Source organism: Vitis vinifera, chromosome 14, assembly GCF_030704535.1.
Source record: "Vitis vinifera cultivar Pinot Noir 40024 chromosome 14, ASM3070453v1".
NCBI classification, from domain to species: Eukaryota; Viridiplantae; Streptophyta; class Magnoliopsida; order Vitales; family Vitaceae; genus Vitis; species Vitis vinifera.
Window position 1 is genome coordinate 21,241,136 of NC_081818.1, and position 23,110 is coordinate 21,264,245.

At 35.4% G+C, this 23,110-nt stretch overlaps 1 protein-coding gene across 7 annotated transcripts; it reads right to left on the reverse strand.

The window, feature by feature from the left end:
- Positions 1–1,287: 1,287 nt before the first annotated feature.
- Positions 1,288–21,271, reverse strand: LOC100241202 (probable dolichyl pyrophosphate Man9GlcNAc2 alpha-1,3-glucosyltransferase). 7 transcript variants are annotated; one of them, XM_059742530.1, is made up of 8 exons: positions 21,017–21,271; positions 17,272–17,781; positions 16,969–17,146; positions 16,772–16,879; positions 4,877–5,038; positions 3,908–4,160; positions 3,734–3,806; positions 1,288–1,741 (listed from the first exon to the last, which is right to left on the reverse strand). In XM_059742530.1, the coding sequence occupies exons 2-8, from the start codon at positions 17,670–17,672 to the stop codon at positions 1,666–1,668; spliced, it is 1,251 nt and encodes a 416-aa protein (XP_059598513.1). In that variant the 5' UTR covers positions 17,673–17,781; positions 21,017–21,271; the 3' UTR covers positions 1,288–1,665. The 7 variants fall into 7 exon arrangements, with proteins under 7 accessions (XP_059598513.1, XP_059598512.1, XP_010660431.1 ...); XM_059742529.1 differs by having other exon boundaries at positions 17,272–17,724; positions 21,017–21,174; XM_010662129.3 differs by lacking the exon at positions 1,288–1,741 and having other exon boundaries at positions 2,875–3,806.
- Positions 21,272–23,110: the final 1,839 nt, after the last annotated feature.

Genomic DNA, 23,110 nt, shown 5'->3' on the forward strand with positions numbered 1-23,110 from the left:
TTTATCATGAGACTTCCAAGTTCCAACTTCCAACCTCCAACCACTTCAGTTTCTGTCACTAAGCAAATCAGCCCTGGTTGACTTCATCACTCTGAGATAAGGATTTTGTTAATTTTCCCTTTTTTTTTTCTTTTTTTTTTATCTTTCATGTCAAATATCACAAACCGGCAAAAAGATCAAAAGTGTTGGCTACTTTTAGAATCATTTTTTAGGAATGTTTTTCTTTGGGGGAAGTATGATGGGTTTTAGAAAATTGGAAACTATTACTTCATGCATTTTAAAAATACAAGAAATTTTATAATTAAAAATTGTTAAAAAGAACAAATTTTGTAAGCATGATTTTTGTTTTTATAGAAGAAAAAACTAAAAAATTTAAGTTACATGAAAGGATTCTAATAAAATTTAAATGTTTTAAGTTGAAAATTAGGAGATATTTGATAAAAACTTATTACTTAATAACTAAAATTGAATTTAAACTAAATTATACTTAAATTGTTAACCTAAAATTTATTATTTAATTCTTAATTTAAATATTAAAATTATTTGATAAAATTAACTTAAAATATATTTTAAATTATCAAATTAATATATTTATCCTCATAAATTATAAAATTATAATTAGAATAAAAGAGATTAAATAACCATAAAAATGTAAAATAAAGACGTAAACTTAAGAATAAGTTAATTATTTTTATTTAATATCTAAAATTATTTTTTTACTTTAAATCATACAATTAAATTATTTTATCAAATATACTTAATTTAATTAATGATTTAAATTAAATTACTAAATCACTTTAATTTATTAAATTGATTAATAAAACACTCAATTTAAAACAAAATTATAAAACTCACGGTCTAAATATAAATTTTAAAATTCACTCCCTTATCTTCTTTTAAGTTTCTTTCACTTAATTTATTCTCCATTTTTTAAAAAAACTTTAAAATAAAATAATGAAAAATGTATAAATATTACCCAAACTTCTACAGTACTTTTTTTTTCTTTTTTCTTTTTTCCTTTTTTTGAGTAAAATTACAAAACTTATGCATTTACTAGCATTGATAGGCACAAAAAAAAAGTGAAACGAGCAAGTGTGAAAGGTACAAAAAAGCAAAAGTGTCAAAATCGATACCGCTATATCACATGTCAAAAGATGAGACAGCTTTAAAGTTTGTAAAAGTGAAGTCAACCAATTAAATATCTACAACCACACTCAAAGACCTTCAACCATACTCTTAAAATCTTTCCTTCATTATTACTATTATTATTATGTTGACTATTATAAATTTCATAAGATACTCATATCTTCATTTTACCTATAATAAATAGTCACATATAATTGTAAACCTTGGAAGTAACAAAACCATGAAGGGCCCTCCTACTGTGGAGCCAAATCAATAACCTTTTACTTGAAAGTAACAAAACCATGAAGGGCCCTCTCTCTCTCTCATATCATATCAACACTTGCAGTTTGGGGTGCCAGGTCCACACCAGCTTTGAGTGCAAAATTCAATCAGAAACACTCCTGCTAGAACCAAATATTGCAAGTTGCAACCCACCTAATACCGCACATGATCCATTGAAGAGACAGGATAACTTGAATATCTAGAATAAAGTCCCATAAAATTTCTCAAAGTTCTTGCCAATCCCTCTCAAGAATATCTTCAATTCAAGGTTGGTGGCTCCCAGAAACCATCCTTCAGCAAAGTGACCCTGACCACCCATTTTGGATGGCCTAACCTGCCAAAAAAGTTACTTCAGCTTTCCTATTTAACCAACCTCAGATATAATAAGGATATCAAGATTCACTTGTAAGCCAGATCACCTCCAGGCTCAAAGATTGTAGGAGGTTGGCCTGATCACCGACAGTTCCAACTTCCAAGCTAAATTCTAATTAGCCCCTTTCCCTAGGGTGGTTGACCAACTTCCACATACCATTCCTTCATCTAAAGAATTAGGGGATTTTGAAACAAGTTTCTTATTCCAGCTTCCCTGGGTTGCACAAGTTTCTTAGCTACTCCTTTCAATTACTTCTTTCTAGCTACCTGCACAACCTTCCTAGGTTGATCATGACGAACTCCAAATGAAGTTTAGATCCATTAACAAGGTCACTAAGAATTGCATTCATAGCAATTTCCTACAACCTCTTCCAATCAACTCATTCCACCTGTAGGTACCATGTTGATCTCCCTAGGCTCATCCAGAACCAAATCTTATTGTGTTTAGGTCAGCTAACAAGGTTAGTAAAGCTCAATTTATAGAGGTAAACATAGATGGTTGACCAGTAGGGTTCACATGTAGAAGCACAAGATGACAGGATGCTCGGCTCTTTGAAGGCTTTGAACTGGAATTTGGGCATAGATTTCCCAGTTTCCCAGAAGATCCAAGAAAGAAAATTGTGTAAATATATAAAACCATATGCATTGCTAATAACATTAAGTACAACAAGCATACACTAGGATACATCTAAATTAGAAAATGAAAAACAGTTGTTAGTCATTGCCCTGGGCTTGCGTTTATAGAGTCGAAGCTCTTCCAAAAGTTCATCCATACCATGACAGCCCAGCCAATGAGCCTATGTGACAAGGTCATCACAGAAAATTGGATCAACCTGAATCATGATCCGTCTGCTCCTACGAGGAATTAATGTGGCAGAAAACCATAACATAAAAATGAGGCTAAAGTTTTGAGACAAAATAAATTCTACTAATAGATTATCAATGAAAAATGCATATATGTTCTAGGCTTTAAACATATATTTGCATATTAGACCAAAACATGTGCTAATGAAGGCCATTATGCCAACATCAAACACATCAAAGATTTAATGATCCACCTGATCATCTTTACTGTTTGAGCATTTTAAGACAAAATTGGGGAAATGTTGGGTTGCATCTATTGAATACATTCTGTTAACAATTCTCAGCATCTTCCATCTCTCCAAAGAAAACAAGTTTCAACCATGGCATTACAAGGATTTCAAAGATCAATATTTTCCACAAGTTTTAACGGGCTCATATAGCACAAAACAGAAAGAAAACCATGATACAAAACTAGCAGACACACTAAAAAATATTGTCCTTCTAATCACTTAAAAAAATTATCACCCACCATATACTTTCATTTTTGCCATTGCACATCTATGCCTCAATTCAAGAAGAAAAGCTTAAAAAATGGTGAAACTATTGACATAACGTCAGAAGTTCAGGGGCAACTCAGCTTAGCATCTTAATCAATCAAGGTAGATGTTGTGCATCGATGTAAACGGTTAGCAACATGACCTGATAGAAGCAGAGAAGCATCACTGCTACTTCAAAGAGGAAAGGACACTTCTTGGGTGGACACAGTTAAATATATCAAACTAGCTTCTTATCTTTATCCATCAAGGTAGAGTGTTTCAACAACATCCACTGCTTTGCATTGGTGTAAATGGTTAGCAATATGAACTGAGAGAAGCAGAGAAGCATAATTACTGCTTCAAAGAGGAAAGGATACTTGTCAGGGGGATGCAAGGTTATGTAAACCAAATGAAGAAAGAGAGAGCACAAAACAAGAAAAGATAGCATGAATGATCTCAGAGAGGAGGGGGATTGCATCTTCCTTGTATCTTCTCTTCCACCAGGTGCATAATAAAGGAGGTAGAACAGAGCAAATAGAGCCACATATGGTAGGATCAGTTTATCACGACACATAAGAGGGAACATAGAGAGTAATGCATAATGAGTTAGCCACCTGAAATGAAAAGGCTCTTCCAGAGCTAAAAGGGTTGCAGGCAAAAGTGGCAGCAGAATCGACTTCTCATGTACTGTATTTTTAATCATAAGCAGTAAACAATCAGCATGCAATTCAAAACAAAATTTACATTATTAAATGGCCAAAAGGAAAGAAAGGAATGATTCTACATACCTTGGAATGAGAATAAATAGAATGAGAAAGAACTGTTTAGCAGGCCATATAGGAAACCTAGGTTGCTTGGAGACCATATTTGCTGAATCATTGATGGCAGACAAGTTAAAATGGTTGCCCATAAACTAAGAAGCTTCATTGATTTTATTGTGAACAACCTCTTCCACTTTATGAGGACTGAAGTGGTGCACCAAAAGTTAGCCACATAATCCTCATATAACCCTCTTTCAAAGGGAGCAAGACGAGAAAGAACCTGTACCAAGAACCAAACATGAAGTAAATAACAGCACTCAGTGTGTCCTAGAGACCAATATCAAAGAATGATTCCTAACAAGCCTCTGATACTTTTTAGTAGTATACCCAATGTTTTTCCCTTTATAGGTGCAAGTGAAGGATACATATGATTTTAAATAAATACTTCAACGTCAAAGACATGACTGTTTACTGTCTTCGAGAAAGGCAATTGATATCTGTTTTCATTTATTTACATATTTTAAAATTAGCTTATGTAATAAGGACACCGACAAGGGTGTCAAGTTAACACAGCAGTTGCAAAACGATATAAGCCACAGCACAGGTATCATTGCCTGACCACCTCCATTAACATGCCATGGACATGTCTTAAACTGCAACCAAAAAAAAAACCTAAAATGGTTGGATCTGCATTATTTAGGAATTAATTCAAGGGTAATCTTGAGAAATGGTTAAATAGGAACAAGAATTAGAAACCTAAATATAGTTTCAATGAAGTTTTAACTTAAGTAAGTTCTCCCCAAATAAATCAAGATCCAAATTTAAGGGCAATCCAGAGTTTATTAGAATAATAGCAGCAAGAATAGATGACCAACCATGCAGTCCATTTATTACAGCATGAAAAGCAGAAATTACAGAAACTATGAATTTAATCCAGTGCAGAAGAAGTTAGAGACCAATAGAAATTCCTTTTTTAAATTTTATACTGTTATTTACCCCTAAGAAGGCGTCCATTGAATGGAGATATGGCCACCAAACAATGGCAAATGTTCCAACCACCACCAAGCCCAGTTTTGACACCTCAAGAATAGGATTCCGACGCCTTAGGCATTTACCCAAGAGATGACTGAAAAAAGCAGGTGCAAAATATGCACTCATCTGCAAGAAAACACAAGGCACAACAAATCAACTAAAGTAGCAAATTTCTGACAGAAGAATTATTAACCAAAAACTTTGGCAGCTAACTGAGATGCAAAGATAATCATCTAGTTTTGTTTGTCAATTACCAGCCATCCTCTCTTAACTTATCACACATCCAACACTGTTTTCAATCCAAGTCAATGAATTATTCAAGCATGTAAACCAAAACTGTGCAAGCTACCCAAGTCACACATTATTACATGGGGCTACATATAGGTCCTAACTGCAGATTATTGAGCCAAACTCATTGGGAGTTGTGCACACACCTCAAGAGATTCCATATCCTATCTGACCAACAGCAATGCATAAAATGAAATGGTAATGCATAAAGTGAAATGATGTCAAGAATCTAGGAATATTGTTATTTAAATGTTTATCCTTGACTTAAATTTTAGTATCTATCTATTTATTATTAGTTGCATTAAAGTAGAATATAGAGTTTGAATTAGAGGAAAAGTCTAGTATTACTTTGAATTATAGTAGGAGATAGAGTTTGAATTAGAGTAGAGGTCTACCATTAATTTGAATTAGAGTGGGAGATAAGAGTTTAAATTATAGTGAAACTCAAATGTATTTATATATAACTATTCATCGTCATCAATGAGAATGAGATGTCATATTTCTCTCTATCTTCTTCTTTCTCATTATGGTATTAGTGCATAGGCTCTTTATCAAAACACTGGAGCTAGCGAGAATTCATCCTCTTCAATTACAATAGAGGATGATCAGACAAATCCTGTTGCCTCCTCAAATGGACCTGATATCTCATCATTTAATTCTACCCTTCAATTAAGGGTTCATTAATTGAATGGTAAGAATTATTTAGAATGAGCCCAAACTATGAAACTAGCAATCGATGGAAGAGGAAAGCTTGGACACCTAACTGGTGAGGTGAAGAAACCAGCTGCAGATGACCCGAAGTTGGCAGCATGGAGATCAGAAAATTCCATGATAACAACTTGGCTTATCAACTTGATGGAGCCAAAAATAGGGAAGCCCCATCTCTTGATAAAAACTGCCAAGGAAGTATGGAAGGCAGTCTGAGAAACAAACTCGGATCTGTAAAATTCTCCTTTGATATTTGATTTCAAATCAAAGTTGTGGCAATCCAAATAAGGGCATCGTGGTGTGACTGAGTATTATAACGAGATGTTGATTTTATAGCAAGGGTTAGATTAATGTTATGAAGAGGAATGGGAAAGCCCTAGGGGTAGTGTGAGGTATATGAAATGAGTAGAGAATGATAGAGTCTTTGCTTTCTTGGCGGGACTCAACCAAGACTTTGATGAAATGAAAGGTTGAATCCTAGGGAGAAAACCATTGCCATCTCTTCAGGAAGTTTTTTCTGAAGTTAGAAAAAAAGAGGCTAGAAGATCTGTTATGATGAACCTTGAGTCACCAAGGGCTAGAACAGAATTTGATAGTTCTGCCCTTGTTACTAAGGGGTTTGATCAAAAAGCAGAAAAAAAGAATTCTAAAAAGAGTGATAGACCATTGGCATACTCGTGACACCTGTTGGAACATTCACGGCAAACCATCAAACTAGAAGAAGAAACCTGGCGGGGAGAGTCATGCCTACCAAGCCAAAAGCGATGAACGGGGGCAACAACTTTCCTTAGAAACACCTCCTTTTACTAAGGATCAAATAGAGCACCTATACAAACTTATTCAGTCTCAGATCTCTTTAAATCAGTCTCCTTCTTGTTCCTTAACCCAAAAAGGCAACCATCTTCCCACGGCCCTTGTTAACATTGATTCAAATTCCCCATGGATCATAGACTCTAGTGCAGCCGATCATATGACTAGTTCTTCAAATCAGTTTTCTTTTTATAGTCCCTGTGCAGGAAACAAAAATAAAAAATAAAAAAGTAGATGGATCACTTTTGGCTATTGCTGGAAAAGGACCTATCAAAATTTCCTCACTTCTTACACTCTATAATGTTCTTCATGTTCCTAATTTTTCTTGCAATTTATTGTCTGTTAGTAAATTAATCTCTGATTTAAAGCGTCGAGCTAATTTTTTCTCATCTTGGTGTGAATTCCAGGATTTGAACTTGGGGAAGATGATTGGTAGTGCTAGACAAAGTGGAAGACTTTATTTCTTTAAAGATGGAATCAAACTAGGTAGACAAGCTTAGAGTGCTTGTTTTGAATCTGTTTTAGTAACTAATGAAAATGAAATAATGTTATGAATTTTAGGTTAGGACATCCCAATTTTCAAAATTTGAAACATCTATTTCCAAAATTGTTTATTAATAAAGATTCATCTTCATTCCATTGTAAAATTTGTGAACTTACAAAGCATTATCATGCATTTTTTCCTTCACAACCCCTTTTTTTTTGATAAGTAAATGAATTTCATTAACAAAAAAGAGACGCTAAAATAGCGACTCTAAGTATACAATACCTATACACCCACCATCAAAAGGCCAAAAGACAAAGATAACCGATTGCCACAAACCTACTTAGAACCCAACCAATCAATAAAATTAGCTATAGTTAGAGGGCAATCGTCTATGAACAACTTAGTCTCGGTCCATAAAGTAAGAATAAAAGAGTGTTTCAGTCTCTGAATTGACAACGATTCATCCTTGAAAGCTAATCTATTCCTCTCCTTCCAAACCGTGCAAAAAATGTGAAGAGGAGCAGCTCTCCACGCCTTCTTGCGATTTTTGCCCAGGAAAAAACCATTCCAACTTAGAAGGGTCTCTCTAACTGAAAAAGGCAAAACCCAAGACACCCCAAATAAAGCAAAAAGAAGATCCCATAACGCCCTCGTTCTTGAACAATGAAGAGAAGATGGTTTATGTTCTCCTCTTTCTCACGATACATAAAACATCTATTCGCCAAGGCCCATCCTCTTTTCTGGACTATATCCAATGTTAAGGCTTTGCCCCACGTAGCCTCCCATGCGAAGAAACTAACCTTGGGCTGCACATTCACATTCCAAATAAAGCTTGAAGGAAACAAAGATGAACCACCCGCTTCAAGAGCTATATAGAGAGACTTAACCGAGAATTTACCACTCTTGGTTTCAGTCCAAGACACCGTATCCTCCACATCCTCAGTAACTCTTTTACTTTGAATCCTCTCCATAAATCTTTCTACCTCCTCAACCTCCCAGTCATTGAACGCTCTTAAAAAATAGGGGTTCCAACCACCCCAGCCCCCCTCAGCCAAGGGATCCCATATATCTGCCACCCACGCTTCCTTCTCAACCGTCAAAGCAAAAAGAGAGGGAAAGGTCATACACAGAGGAGACTCCCCACACCATTTATCCCTCCAAAAACTCACCCTTCTCCCATTACCAACTATGAAAGCCAGCCTATCACTCACCAACTTCCAATCCGCCCTTATTCCTTTCCACAAACCCAAACCATGAGGCTTTCTCATTTCCCGCGCGCACCATCCCCCTCTAGCTTCTCCATACTTCCCTCTAATCACTTGATTCCACAAGGCCTCTCACTCATTTGCGAAGCGCCAATTCCATTTAGCAAAAAGAGTCTTGTTGAGGAGGGAAAGGCTTTTGACCCCCAATCCTCCTTTCACCTTACTTAAGCACACCAACTCCCATCTTACTAAATGAGGCTTATGTTCCAAATTGCCCCCACCCCATAGGAAGTCCCTTTGGATTTTCTCTAATCTCCGTCTAACTGAGCTTGGTAAGCACAACAATGACATTAAATAGATGGGTAAATTCGATAATGTACTACGAATGAGAGTCGCCCTTCCTCCCTTGGATAAATATTGTCTCTTCCACATGGTTAACCTTCTTCGAAAGCGCTCTTCCACACCATCCCAAACTGTAACTAACTTAAAAGGAGCACCCAGGGGCATCCCCAAATAGGTGGTTGGAAGACTACCCAGACTACAGCCAAAATCCCCAGCAAGATCATCCATATTCTCCACCCTCCCTACTGGAATTAGTTCACTTTTTTCCAAGTTTATTCTCAATCCTGAAGCAGCCTCAAACCACATAAGAAGCCAACTGAGGTAAGTCAACTGATCTTGTGAAGGTTTACAAAACACCAGTGTATCATCCGCAAACAACAAGTGGGAAATTAGGACCCCTTCTTCGCTCCGACCTTTCACCCTACAACCAGATAAAAAATCTCCCTCTACTGCCCTTTTAATGAAAACACTAAAAACCTCCATAGCTATGACAAAGAGGTAGGGGGAGAGGGGATCGCCCTGCCTCAAACCCCTGGAGCTTTGAAAGAAGCCTGTGGGGGTTCCATTGATCATCACTGAGAAACTTGCAGTGGATATGCACCACTGAATCCACCTAATCCATTTCTCCCCAAAACCCATTTTCTTCATGATTGCGAGAATAAAATTCCAATCCACTTTATCATACGCCTTCTCTATATCTAGTTTGCACAAAATGCCACTCTCATTATTCTTAAGGGTCGAATCAATGGCTTCATTGGCTATCAACACTGCATCTAGGATTTGTCTACCTTCCATAAACGCCCCTTGAGCTTTGGAGACCACCTTTCCAACCACTTTTTTTAGCCTATTGGCTAATACCTTGGCCAGCCACTTGTACAAGCTTCCCACCAAGCTTATAGGCCTATAATCCCCTAAAGCATCAACCCTTGCTTTTTTTGGAATTAAGACCATGAATGTTGCATTTAGGCTTTTAACAAATTTACCATTTTCGTAGAATTCCTTAAAGAAGCTCATCACATCAGCCTTCACGAAATCCCAAGCAAAAAGGCAAAAGGCCATAGAGAATCCACCTGGCCCCGGGGCTTTATCCCCATTACAGCCCACTAAAGCGTCGAATACCTCCTCTTCCATAAAAGGAGTCTCCAATGCACTAGCGTCCAAAGGCTCCAACATCTCAAACTGCAGCCCAGAGACAGAAGGCCGCCACTCCCCCGGGTTAGACAACAACGTCTTAAAAGCATTGGCGATCCCTTCCCTAATATCATTCTCCTTCGTAATCCATGCTCCGTTAATCTTAATTTTGTCCATATTATTCCTCCTCCTGTGTGCGTTGGCCATTTTGTGAAAAAAACCGGTATTTCTATCTCCCTTTTTCAGCCACACTTCCCTAGATTTTTGCCTCCACGTGATTTCTTCAAGTAAGACTCATTTTTTGTATTCTTCCTTCACTTCGTTTCTAGATTCCAGTTCTCCCAACGACAGCCTACTGGTTTTCTCCTTTGCATCCCAATACTCCATCTGCTCAAGAGCCGTATTCTTTCTATATTCAACCCTTCCAAAGCTGTTTCTATTCCACTCCTTCAACTTAGCCTTCAGAAATTTTAGTTTTTCAGCCAAGATAAAACTTGGGGATCCACTGAAGCTACCTTCCTCCCACCAATGCTTTAATAGATCCTTTACACCTTCCGCTTTCAACCACATATTCTCGAATCTAAATGGGATAGGGCCTCTTCTCAGACCCCCACCGTCCATAAGAATCGGAAAGTGATCGGACATAGGTCTTGGAAGAAGAAACTGCCTTGCATTTCCAAAGTGGTTGTCCCATTCCTCATTAACCAAAAAGCGATCCAACCTTGAAAAAGACTGGTTATCCGCTCCTCCAGTCCATGTAAAAGGGCCCCCCACCATGGGCAGATCCTTTAACTCCAGATCTTCTATCACTTCTGAGAACCTTCTCATAATTGAATTCAAGCTCCCTCCTCTGTTGCGCTCTTCCGGTCTCAGAATGGCATTAAAGTCCCCTGCAACGCACCACGGCCCATTCCAAAGCCCCTTAATGGCCCTCAGCTCTTCCCAAAAACTCTCCCTCTTCCTCCTCAAAGTTGGCCCATAAACCCCTGTAAACGTCCATATCAAACCATCTTCGCAGCTCTTAAAAGTGCACGAAATAGAGAACAATCCTTTTTTCATGTCAACCAACTCCAACATCCTATTGTCCTAAATCACCACTATTCCTCCGGCTGCACCCCTTGAGTCTACAGCTCCCCATTCAAGGAGCCTGCCCACTCTTAAGCTCCGAACAATGCCCGTTGACATTTCCTGAATCTTGGTTTCCTGTAGGCAAACCAAGTCCACCCTATTTTTCCTAATCAAAGCTTTGATCACCTTCCTCTTGTCGCAATTATTAGCCCCTCTTACATTCCAAGTAAGCATTCATAGCTTCATTTAGACCTGCTCGTGCCTCCCCCCCCCCCCCCCCCCCCCCCTTTTTCTTCTCCTCCTCCACCTCCAATATAGTTCACAGTCCATTCCAATTTTCTCAATTCTCTTTCGAATTTTGACGACTCTAATTTCCTCCTTTTTCTACCATCCAACTTACCTTTTTGAAGCTTCCTCTCTTTCATTCTTTTGAGCAAGAACAATATTTCCCCTTCAAATCCCTCCGTCGGCATTCCTAGATAGCGGCTAAATTTAGCCAAGCTACTAGACTACCAACACATATCCCCCTCTTTGCCTCTTTCCTCCTCGTCCTCTTGGGAGACTCTTTCCAAAGCCCCTACTGAAAACTCCTCGGTATTCCCAGACTCTCTACCCACCAAATCCGAGACCTCAGCCTCCCTTCCATCCGCCAATATCATCCTTAGCGGGTCCATGACTGCTCCCCCTTTGTCATCTGAAACTGTTCCCCGGTTGGAAACCCTAGTCATGACAGCACCTTCCCCGTCCCCCCCAGAAGGAGTAGAAAAGAGAGAGATATCCCGCTTCCCTAAAGACAAGAAAGGATAAGAGGTTTGAGTAGAATACCTGGAAGCCTCCTCCAATAACGCCTCGTCAGTGATTTCTGAGAGATTGACGGACGGATGAGGCAATCCCAGCTTGGACCCAAACAAATCCCCCTCCTGCTCTCTGCCACCACTGTGACACCCATCGGGAGCCCTAACCCCTTTTGCGATCTTCAGAATGGGTTGTCCCTCCCCCACCAGGCCTTTAGAAGGCTTCGAATTGGGCCGGCCCATTTCCTCTGAGCTTTTAATCCCTTGGCCCTCCACAGCGGGCTCTCTTTCCCAGCCCGATTCACCTTGTCGGCCCAATGGCAGATTTCCTCCAGGCCCAGAGCAAGAACTCTTCCCCCAAGTTGAAGATCGGTCTCCTATTGTCCCGTCAGCCTCTGTTACTGCTCCTGACACAGTACCAGAGGGTTGAGCTTTCTTACTGCAGCTTCCTTCCCCTACTTTGTACTTCTTAGCCACTTTTGCAAGTTCCCCATGCATCTTTTCTCTCACCCTTTTGAATCCAACGTGTGTATCTCCTTCTCCATCATCCCTAGCCTCCCGTTCCTTGCCCTTTTCATTTCTTATCGCCGGAACCACTTCCGACAGCCCTGGTTTCACCTCCCACCATAGCTGGAGAGCATAACAAAGTGATCCCACTACTACTTGCATGGTGCTCGGCCACTCTACGCCTTCATATCTCACTGATATTCTGGCCCACCTTAGCTCCTTGAAATTAGCAGTGTTTACATCCACTGCGATGAGCCCCCCGCAACAATCCCCTATCTTTCTAAAAGCTTCCTGACTCCAAAAATGCAACGGCAATCCCACGACTCTCACCCAAACACTCTCGGCTCTCTCGCCATTTTGAGAACACCCCACTTGTGGGTCCCACCTGTCCAAATGCAGAGTCGATTCCTTGAACCATCTGTTTCCTCTTAAAAGCACCTTGTCTGCCTCATCTTTATTCTCAAACTCGATTAGCAAGAGAGGGCCCCCTATCCTCGCAAGCTTCAACCCTCCTTTAATATTCCAGCGGTTCTCCCCCAACTTTCAAGAGCATGCATATCTAGATCCGACAGTGGAATTTGTCCCCATCTGCCAACCAAACATCGGTCCATTAACTTCCTCTCACTTGAGATATCTTTCTCCCCCAACTGTAACCATAGTGTTTCCCCTACCTTTTTCACTCTTGATTTCACCACATCAACATAGGATTTTTGGGCTTTTTCTTCAGATTCCCCAACTGTACTCCCTATCCCATAGAAAGCAGCATTTCCCCTAGGCTCATCCCGAGACATAACACCAAGGGAGCGAAGCTTTTCAGCCAAAAAAACCCATCCTTCACAACCCTATAAAGCCTCTAAACCCTTGTCTATAATACATAGTGATGTTTGGGAACCTTCTAGGGTTAGTATTTTTCACAAAAAATGTGGTTTATCACCTTTATAGGATCATACAAGGGTTTCTTGGGTGTATTTGCTAAAAGAAAAATCAAAAGTAGCACAAGTGTTTAAAATTTTTCACAAAATGGTTAAAACACAATTTCAAACAAATATTCAAATTTTTAGAACTGATAATGGAACTGAATACTTTAATCAATTGTTAGGAAACTTCTATATGAAAAATGACATAACACATCAAAGTTCTTATGTTGATACACCTTAACCAAACAGAGTGATAGAAAGAAAGAATAGACATCTTTTAGAAGTTGTTAGATGACCATCTTTTCAACAAAAGTTCCTAAATATCTTTAAGGTGACGCTATTTTAACCACCACCTATTTGAGCAATAGGACACCTAATAGGGTTTTAAAACATCAAACCCTACTTGATTTTTTCAACATGTATTTTCCTACTTCATGGATTTGAATGAATTAACCTTTGAAAATTTTTTGTTGCACTACATTTATTCATGTCCATAATCATAATTGTGGAAATTTTGATCCTATAGCATTCAAATGCATTTTTTCTTTATTTTCTTCAACACAAAAATGGTATAAATGTTTTGATCCACGTACTAGAAGAATGTAACAATGGATATCACTTTTTTTTCAAAACTAGAAATGGTATACATTTTAGTCATGATCATCCTTAGGGGGAGAATAAAAGTGTAGATTTCATTCCTAGTGAATTGTTTGAGTTAGATCGGCCACAATTCCAATCCTCATTAGTTTAATAACAATTAGAAACTCCGGGAAAATTCCCAAAAAAGTCTCTAGAAAAAACAGAAAAACAGCCACCCATGCTTGATGAATTTGTCGGTAATAGACAAACTTTGGGAACAAATGATTTAGCTATTGAAAATGTTGGACAAACTGCCTTAACTAACACATGATCAAGATCATGAAAATACTAAATTCAATAAAAATACAAATAAAAACAATCAAAAGCTTCGCATCTACTCAAGGAGAAACTATATTCAAAGAATGGAGGAACCTACTTTACAACAAGGCCATGAATTTGTCCCAAGAACAAATGTAATCTCACCACTTGAGAAAGGCAAGCTTCCATCTAAACCATGTTCTTCTTCCAATATTAAACATGAAGAGTCTCTTAGTGATCTTGATGTCCCTATTGCATTTTGAAAAGGTGTTAGGTCATGTACCCAACATCCTATGTCCAATTTCATGTTTTATAAGAATTTGTCATCTTCCATGGTTGCATTTACCTCTCTCAACTTTCTAGTGTAGAAATTCCGAAGAATATAGAGGATGCCTTAACAATTCCAAAGTGGAGGGAGGTTGTTCTTGAGGAAATGAGGGCCCTTGAGAAAAATAAGACTTGGGAGGTGGTAACTCTACCTAAAAGGAAGACTATTGTTGGCCCCAAGTGGGTGTTCACTATTAAATATAATTCTAATGGCTCTCTATAAAGGTATAAGGCATGCCTTGTTGCCAAGGGATTTACACAAACATATGGAATTGACTACTTAGAAACCTTTCTCCCATTGCAAAATTAAATATAGTCAGAGTTCTTTTATCAATTGTTGTAAATTTGGGCTAACCACTACAACAACTGGATGTTAAAAATGATTTCCTCAATGGAGACCTAATAGAGGAAGTGTATATGGATCTACCTCCTGGCTTCAATAAAAGGGTTGGCTCAAAGGTTTGTAAACTACAAAAGTCTTTATATGGCCTTAAGCAATCTCCTCAGGCTTGGTTTAAGATATTCACCTGCTTTATGAAGAAAATAGGCTTTTGTCAAGGACAAACAAATCACATCCTATTTCTCAAATACTCTCTAGGAGGTAAAGTTATAGTTTTAATAGTCAATGTGGATGGCATTATTCTAACCGAAGATGATATGGTTGGGATGAATCATTTGAAGAAATGTCTAGCTACTGAATTTGAAATTAACGATCTTGGAGTCTTGAGATATTTTCTTGGAATGGAGGTAGCACGGTCAAAGAAGGGAATTGTTGTTTCACAATGAAAATATATTTTTGATCTCCTAAAGGAAATAGGAATGAGTGGCCATAGACATTTAGATACCCCTATAGATCCCAATGTAAAGCTCAAAAAAGTATAAATAAAGCTCGAAAAAGTAGAAATTAGGGTTCTGGTGGATACTACAAAGTACCAAAAATTGGTTGGTAAGTTGATTTACCTATCTCACACTCAAGTGGGGATATCACCTTGCAGTTAGTGTGGTAAGACAATATATGCATTCACCTTTTAAAGTGCATCTCAAAGTAGTTTTTAGAATGTTAAGGTACTTGAAGAATACACCAGGAAAATGACTACTTTTTAAGAAGAATGAGTAGTGAGGAGTTGAAGTATACACAGATGCAAATTGGGTTGGTTTAGTAACTAATAAGAGATCGACTTTAAGGTATTGCACGTTTATCTAGGGAAATTTGGTTACTTAGAGGAGTAAAAAACAGAGAGTAGTAGCCAAGGGTAGTGTAGAGGCAGAATTTAGAGCAATAGCACATGGGGTTTGTAAAGTGTTGTGGCTTAAGCAAGTCCTAAAAGAGGTGAGAGGACCTACAATTTACCCTTTGAAGCTTTATTGCAATAATAAAGCTACAATTAGTATTGCAGTATTGCACATAATCCAATTCAGCATGATAAGAATAAACATGTGGAGATTGATAGACATTTTATAAAGGAAAAACTTGAAGCTAAATATTATATGCATGCCATTTGTTCTAACTACTCAATAACTGACTGACATCGCCTTCATAGACCAGTTTTTGAACATCTAACAAGCAAGTTGGGCATGATAGATATCCATGCACAAACTTGAGGGGGAATGTCAAGAATCTAGGAATATTGTTATTTAATTGTTTATCCTTAATTTAAATTTGGGTATTTATCTATTTATTATTAGTTTGAATTAGAATAGAATATAGAGTTTGAATTAGAGTAAAAGTCCAGTATTACTTTGAATTAGAGTAGGAGATAAAATTTAAATTAGAGCAAAGGTCTACCATTAATTTGAATTAGAATGGAAGATGGAGTTTGAATTACAGTAGAACTCAAATGTGTTTGTATATAAATATTCATCATCATTGATGAGAATGACATGTCATATTTTTCTCTATCTTCTTCTCTCTCAATAAACGGTAATCTCTCGTCTAGGGTTAACATGTACTTAAGGGGAGGCTCAATGCCTTTGTTTGATTTTGTAGCATGGGTGGGATCTTGTTGAGTGTCAGGGTGTTTTTTGTGCTCTTTTTTTGAGGGTTTGCTTTAAGTGCTCCTTGTATATGTTTTGTGTGCGATGGTGTACCTTGTTCTTTTACTAATTTACACATACCTTTCTTTATTTAAAAAAAAAATGTTTTTGAAGCCCAGATTTAATAAATGATGGCCTAGTGATTCTTCCTTAATGGCAGGCATTTCATTGAAACACATCATAATCACATCAATTAAAGAGATCTTATTGCAACTCCATGAAGGCACCCTTATTGCAGCATTTCTCTTAGCAAATACATTACCAAGGGACATTGGAAGCAATCTTTTCAAAATAAAAGCTTAATACAAGAAATTTTGGGCGCATTTGTCTGAATGGGAAGTCACCTGCTTATGGTTTAGAGCAAGACTGAATAGAACACAAGCTACAAGCTCTTTGTCGGAAAGGATAGCAGCAACAGCTCCAATAGTAAGACCCAAGCTAATACAATTGTACTGACAAAAAAGACAAGATAAAGACAGACTGTGAGAACTGATAACAAGCAACCAAAATTATGGAATCAGAAAAATCAGTTCTTTCACACCTGAAAATGACCATGATCAATTAGGATCAGGCATGGATTAAGTAAAATCATTGCAATAAGCCATGCTATATCACTTCTACGACCACGACCAGTATAGTATACAACCACAAAACAGAAAACTGCTGGAAAAAGAAATAGGATATCTGAGGATAAAACTGTCCACCTCATGAGAAGTTTTCTGCAAGGAAAGAGCATGACAAAAAAGAAAAAGAAGGGTAATGTTTTCAATCAGCAGTAGAAATGGGGAAAGAAAATGTAATCAGGAAAGTGCATTATCAAAGAAAGATGCATATTCATACTCACCCAAAATAGGATTCATGACCCCGGGAAGTGAAGAGGGAAACTGATTCAGGATGGAAGATTCTGAGGAAAAGACCGTGAACATAACTTTGGTATGCTGTGAGAGGAGGGTAATCAAGACCCCAATAGTTAAGATCATTGGTAGTGCTATTGCGATACCATTCCTTAGCTGGAAGATTAAGAGTGATCTCCATCCAATGCCTTTGAGCCTCATAGTCCCCATACTTGGGAGGATTGCCAGCACCTGAGTAAGGATGAAATGACACAGCTACACGAACCAAGAATGCAAAGACAGCAATACATAGGAATGAAGCTCCAATATTTTTGTGAACCAACCACCACCAACCATCACAATCATCTCCATCCTCCTTTTTCATCACCTTCTTTCCTGTACTCTTCCCCATCTATCTCTTCACTGTCCTACTTCATCACAAAGTCCATCGAGTCTCCACCTTTCTTCGAGTTTGAACCAAAATAACAGCCATCAAATATTTAAGAGCAAACGTATGTCCACTATAGCCAAAATTAAATTTAAAACCAAAATAAAAACAACATAATGAATATCCAAAACAATGATCTATTTGGAAAACAGGACACAAAAAGTCAGTCATCACTGAATAGTAAGAGTATTCTGTTATATTTCAATTTTCAAATAACTGTGAGATTACGTTCTAGTATGGGTTTTCTAGGAATAGTATGAGCACAAACAAACTATAACTAGTAGTTTTTTATCTGATTCATCATCCATTTCCTTTATACCATGACAAATAACTCCAAGTCCATTATAGTAATGGTTTTATTGGTTTCTTTCATATATACTGATATCCTAAGAGGAATGTGAGGCTTATGCCTCAAAGTAAAATACTCAGAGATCTACAGTCTCTGTACACTGATAGACTAAATGAAATAAATCAAAGCAAAAAATAGAACACAGAACACAAGAAACCAAAAATTCTCATCCTTATGGTATAACACTACACAGAAGATTAGTGAAAATACATATTCATTACATAAAAAGGTTTCATGGAATTTACTGCTACTGGATGGACGAGTCCTCATGTTCACCCACAAGAATAAGGTTTGAACAAACTCTGATTCCTACTTCTAACTTCCATTATCCATTACTAAGAGAGAATCTGGGATCTCTGCCAATGCCCATCCAAAACCCCCCCTCAAAACCCTAATGCTCCATTTGGCTATGGAAAAAATTATAAGAAAAAAATATGGGAACTTAGCTGTTGCAAGATTCCAGATTTTCCTTCCACTTTCCAAGATTATTATCCCTGCAATCAAATAGACCCTAAAACAAGAAAAATGCAAAAACACTAGCAATCGCACAAACCTCAGGTTGTAAAATCAGTGGAAAATGAACAAAACAAACAAACACACATGACTATCAATTCAAAACCAGCCCCTAAATTAGAGTATCGAAGAAAATCACGAATGGAAATGTTGATTCCATGACAAAATGGAAGAATAGAAATTCAAACTGGCCTTTTTGAAAATTCTTTGAGAGATCTTCTGGGAAAGGTGTAGGTTGTTTGGCTCCAATGCTTTGATTTTTTCCCCCTTTTGTCTAACTTCAATTTTCTACAATAGATTTTCCCCAGAAACCAGCAAGAAAAATAAAAGAAATGTTGCAGTCCTGGAGGCGTCTAACTGTATTAAAAAATAAATAAATAAAAAGGCTTTAATAAATTTAAATAATTACTATTTTACATTTAACAACAGCAATCTTTCAGTGAAAAAAATATTTCTATTAATGAGTTAACGACATCAATTAATCTAAGATTTTGTTTCGCGATGATTTTAAAAAGTATTTCTAACCATCAAGATGTTTGAAAAAATTAAGAAGCAATGATTTTAAGAAGCATTTCTAACAATTGAGATGTTTAACAAAATTAAGAAACATTTTTTAAAATCTGAAAAATAACTTATAGTCTTAAAAAATCACTTACAATGTTTTTTAGGAAAACACTTAATAGATTGCGTTTGATAGTAATTCTAGGAAGTGTTTCTAATCTTTTTAATACTTGAAAAATAAAAAATTTCAAGTATTAGATATGGTGGAAACACTTCCTAAAATCACTACCATACACACTCTTAGAGTGCATTTGGCAGTGATTATAGGAAGTATTTCTAGGCTTTATAATATTTGAAGGATGAAAATTTCCAAGTGTTATAAAGCCCAGAAACACTTCCTAAAATCACTACCAAAGACACTCTTAATAAGTGATCCTCCTAAAAACACTTTCGAATTAAAACACTGATAAACTCAGTCTAAGAGTGAGTTTGAAAGTGATTCTAAAAAACGTTTCTAACATTTCTAACACTTGAATGATAAAAATTTTCAAATATTATAAATATTAAAAGCGCTTCCTAAAATCACTACCAAGCAGGTATTAGAGTAGGTTTAGTAGTGATTTTAAAAAGTTTTTTTAGCATCTTTAATACTTGAAAGATAAAAATTTTCAAGTGTTAGAAAAATTGGAAACACTTCCTAAAATCACTGTCAATCACACTTTTAGAGTGTGTTTGACAATGATTTTAGAAAGTGTTCTTAATTTTTTTTAATACTTAAAAAATTTTATCTTTTAAGTATTAGAAATATTAGAAACGCTTCCTAAAATCACCACCAAACATACTATTAATAGGTGGTTATCCTAAAATCACTTGTCGGGAAATAGCCAATTTGATCACACGTTTCACAAAATTTAGAACATGCTTATAAAATTTTGAAAAATCACTTATCTTATTTCCTAAAAAAAACATTTAATATATGATTTTCTTTTAAAAAAATAGAGAAAATATTTCCATTAAAAAGTACTTTTGAGTAGAAATTGTAAAAAAAAAAAAAAAAGTCTAGCAAATTAATGCATATAAACTTTGTCAATGATCATGAATGATAAAAATTAAAATTAGTAAATAAAAATAGATAAAAAAATAAAATAAATTGAAATCGATAATATTGTTGTCGACTCAAAATTCATCATTTCCTAAATAATAAAATATGAAAGTAAATCAGATGGGTAAATAAAATGAAAAATAACAAAAATAAATATTGTTATAAAATAAACTTAAAAAATAAAAGAAGAGAAGAAAATAAAATAAAATAAAAAAATAACTTAATTATTTGTTTTCTCTTTATTAATTCATAAACATTTATTTATAGATTAAGAAGTAATACGAGTGTTTGAAATATCGGAAAATTTCGGCGATATTTCTCCGAAATTTCGCTTATCGGCCGGCCCAGACACGATATTCGTCACCGATTATCGGTCGATTAAATTTCGGTAATTTTTCGGGAACATCGCCAATCGGTATTTATCGGTCTCTTTACCGATTTTTCGGGAAATTTCCCGATATCTCCTACCAGTCCAGCCTACGCACAGGATACAAAATCTGTCCTTTTTTTTAAATAAAATAAGATACTATTTGGTAATCTGATCATTATTTGCAGGCAAAGGTTGTGTTTTTCAGCCTGGCTCAAAAATCGTGGATTTAGGGTTCGTGAAATTTAAATCCAGTGGCATAAAAGCAAAGAGACCCCTAGAACAGATCCAGAAAACACAGGGAGTAAAAAAAAAACAGCAATTTTTTTGGTTTTCCTTGGGGGTTTCGCATGGATTTTCTCGGAAATTAAACGAGGATGAATTTTCCCGGAAATCAAATGGGGGATGGATTCTCTTGGGAATCAAACGGGGGTTGCAAAATAATAATAATAATAATAACATCATTAGATTAGTACCTGCGAGGATCAGGCGTGGCAGAGGAAAATAGGGCCTTTTTAGGGATTCTCTCGTCTGGACGGCAACTTCAGACGAGGGCTTCTTGATGCCTCGAGTGACAGAAGTGGGTGGCCTTTTTAGTTTTAGATTTGGTAGAGATAAAAAAAAAAAAAAGGAAACAAATCATAAGAACAATTTTCCTCGATATAAATAATCATTAATTATTAATTATTAATTATTCATCTTATTTTTATTAAATAAAAATTTCAATGATTTACTTTACAGTCGGGCTTGGGTTCAATCCCTAGCTAGCATTGGACTATGATACTCTTTAATAATATATGTCAAATTTAAATTTGTTAAGGTTAATCATTAAAAAAAACCTAATTCTATTTTTTTATTTTAAATTATATTTAATTGATTAATAAAATATAAAAATCAATATTATAATTTTTTTAATAAGTCTTTTTTTTTACATTATTTATATGATAATTAAATATTAAAAAAATCATATATATATATATATATATATATATATATATCATTTATTTCACACTATTAAATGTATTTAAATCAAATAAATTATGATTTTAATATTAAATATATCATAATTTATCTCATTAATCTTATTCTAAAAAATTACTATCACTTCACTTTTAAATTTTTTATATTTATCCTTTTAATTTTGAATGTTTTATTTTAAAATATTAAAAATATAAATTTATTTTTTAAAAAAAACTAAAATATAAATAATAATGATGATAATAAAGTTCTAATATTTTATAAATTAAAATTAATTTGATAAGATAAATAATAAATTATATATTAAGACTGATATATTCTTGTATATAGATATTTTTCTTCGTAACAATATCTATGTCAATTACATTTATAAAATAACTTTAACCATGTGAATTTTTATTTATTTTATAGTTTTTTTCAAATATTTTCAAGAATTTTAAATAATTTTTACTTTGCCGATATTTTTGTCAAAATATCCACCAATATTTCTCCAATATTTTTTTATATATCCATAAAATCCAAGTACCGATATATCTGTATTTACCGATATTTCAAACCTTGGTAATACCAATGTGGTAAGAGTACAAATATGGTAATAGTGTTGTTATCCATTAATTATAAAAAATATTTATAATATTTCCTTGAATGACAACCATTTTTAGAATATATCTTATTAAAAAAAATCTATGAAAAAAATTCTAATAAAAGAAAAAGAGTATAATATTTTTTTTAAACTATTACAACTATTTTGTTAAAAACTTTATCAGTAAATCACAATGGGACAAAACTTGAATAAAGATAAAAAAGAGTATGATGTAGTAACATCTTTATTTATCTATTCCCTTCATATTGATATGATTATATTTTCTCTATTAGTTTTGCATGAAGATCATTGAATCACCGCATTCCAATGTTATGTATAAGTTTCTTGAGTGTGATAGTTGATAATATTTTTGTAAATAGGTTTACTAAATTGTTGCTTAATTTTACTTATTGAACATTAATTTCATCGCTCTTTTAGAGTTCATGGTGTAAAACAACTATATGCTTAGTTCTATCACTCTTAGTGTATCCTTCTTTAATATGTGCAATGCATGTGACATTATTTTCATGTAGCATTGTCAAATTGTCTTTAACGGGAGATAGTACGCATGATTCTCAATATATATTGGATTATAAATCTCAACCACACACATTCCCAACTTCCTTATGATTTGCAAGTTTCTTTGAATAATTTGAAGAAATAGTTATCATTATCAACTTCAATAGAATCCATTTAAGAAGGTGACAACTTAATATACCAACCAATAGCTAATACTTACTCCATCCCTTTAACTCTAATTTCTTTGAGTTAGTGCAAAACTACATCCTTCTAGTAAATTCACAGAAAATGGTTTGTTAGACCTTGTACAATTTGTAAGATATAGTAAAGCATCAATTGTACTAAGATATGTCACTTTTAATTCAAACAATTCTTCATTATCTTCTTTAAGATGAAATAAATCGTTATTCACTTCAAGTGAACGAACAACCATATGGGAGTTAATGGATGTAATTTATCCATGTGAGTCTGTATATGTTGATTGATGAAC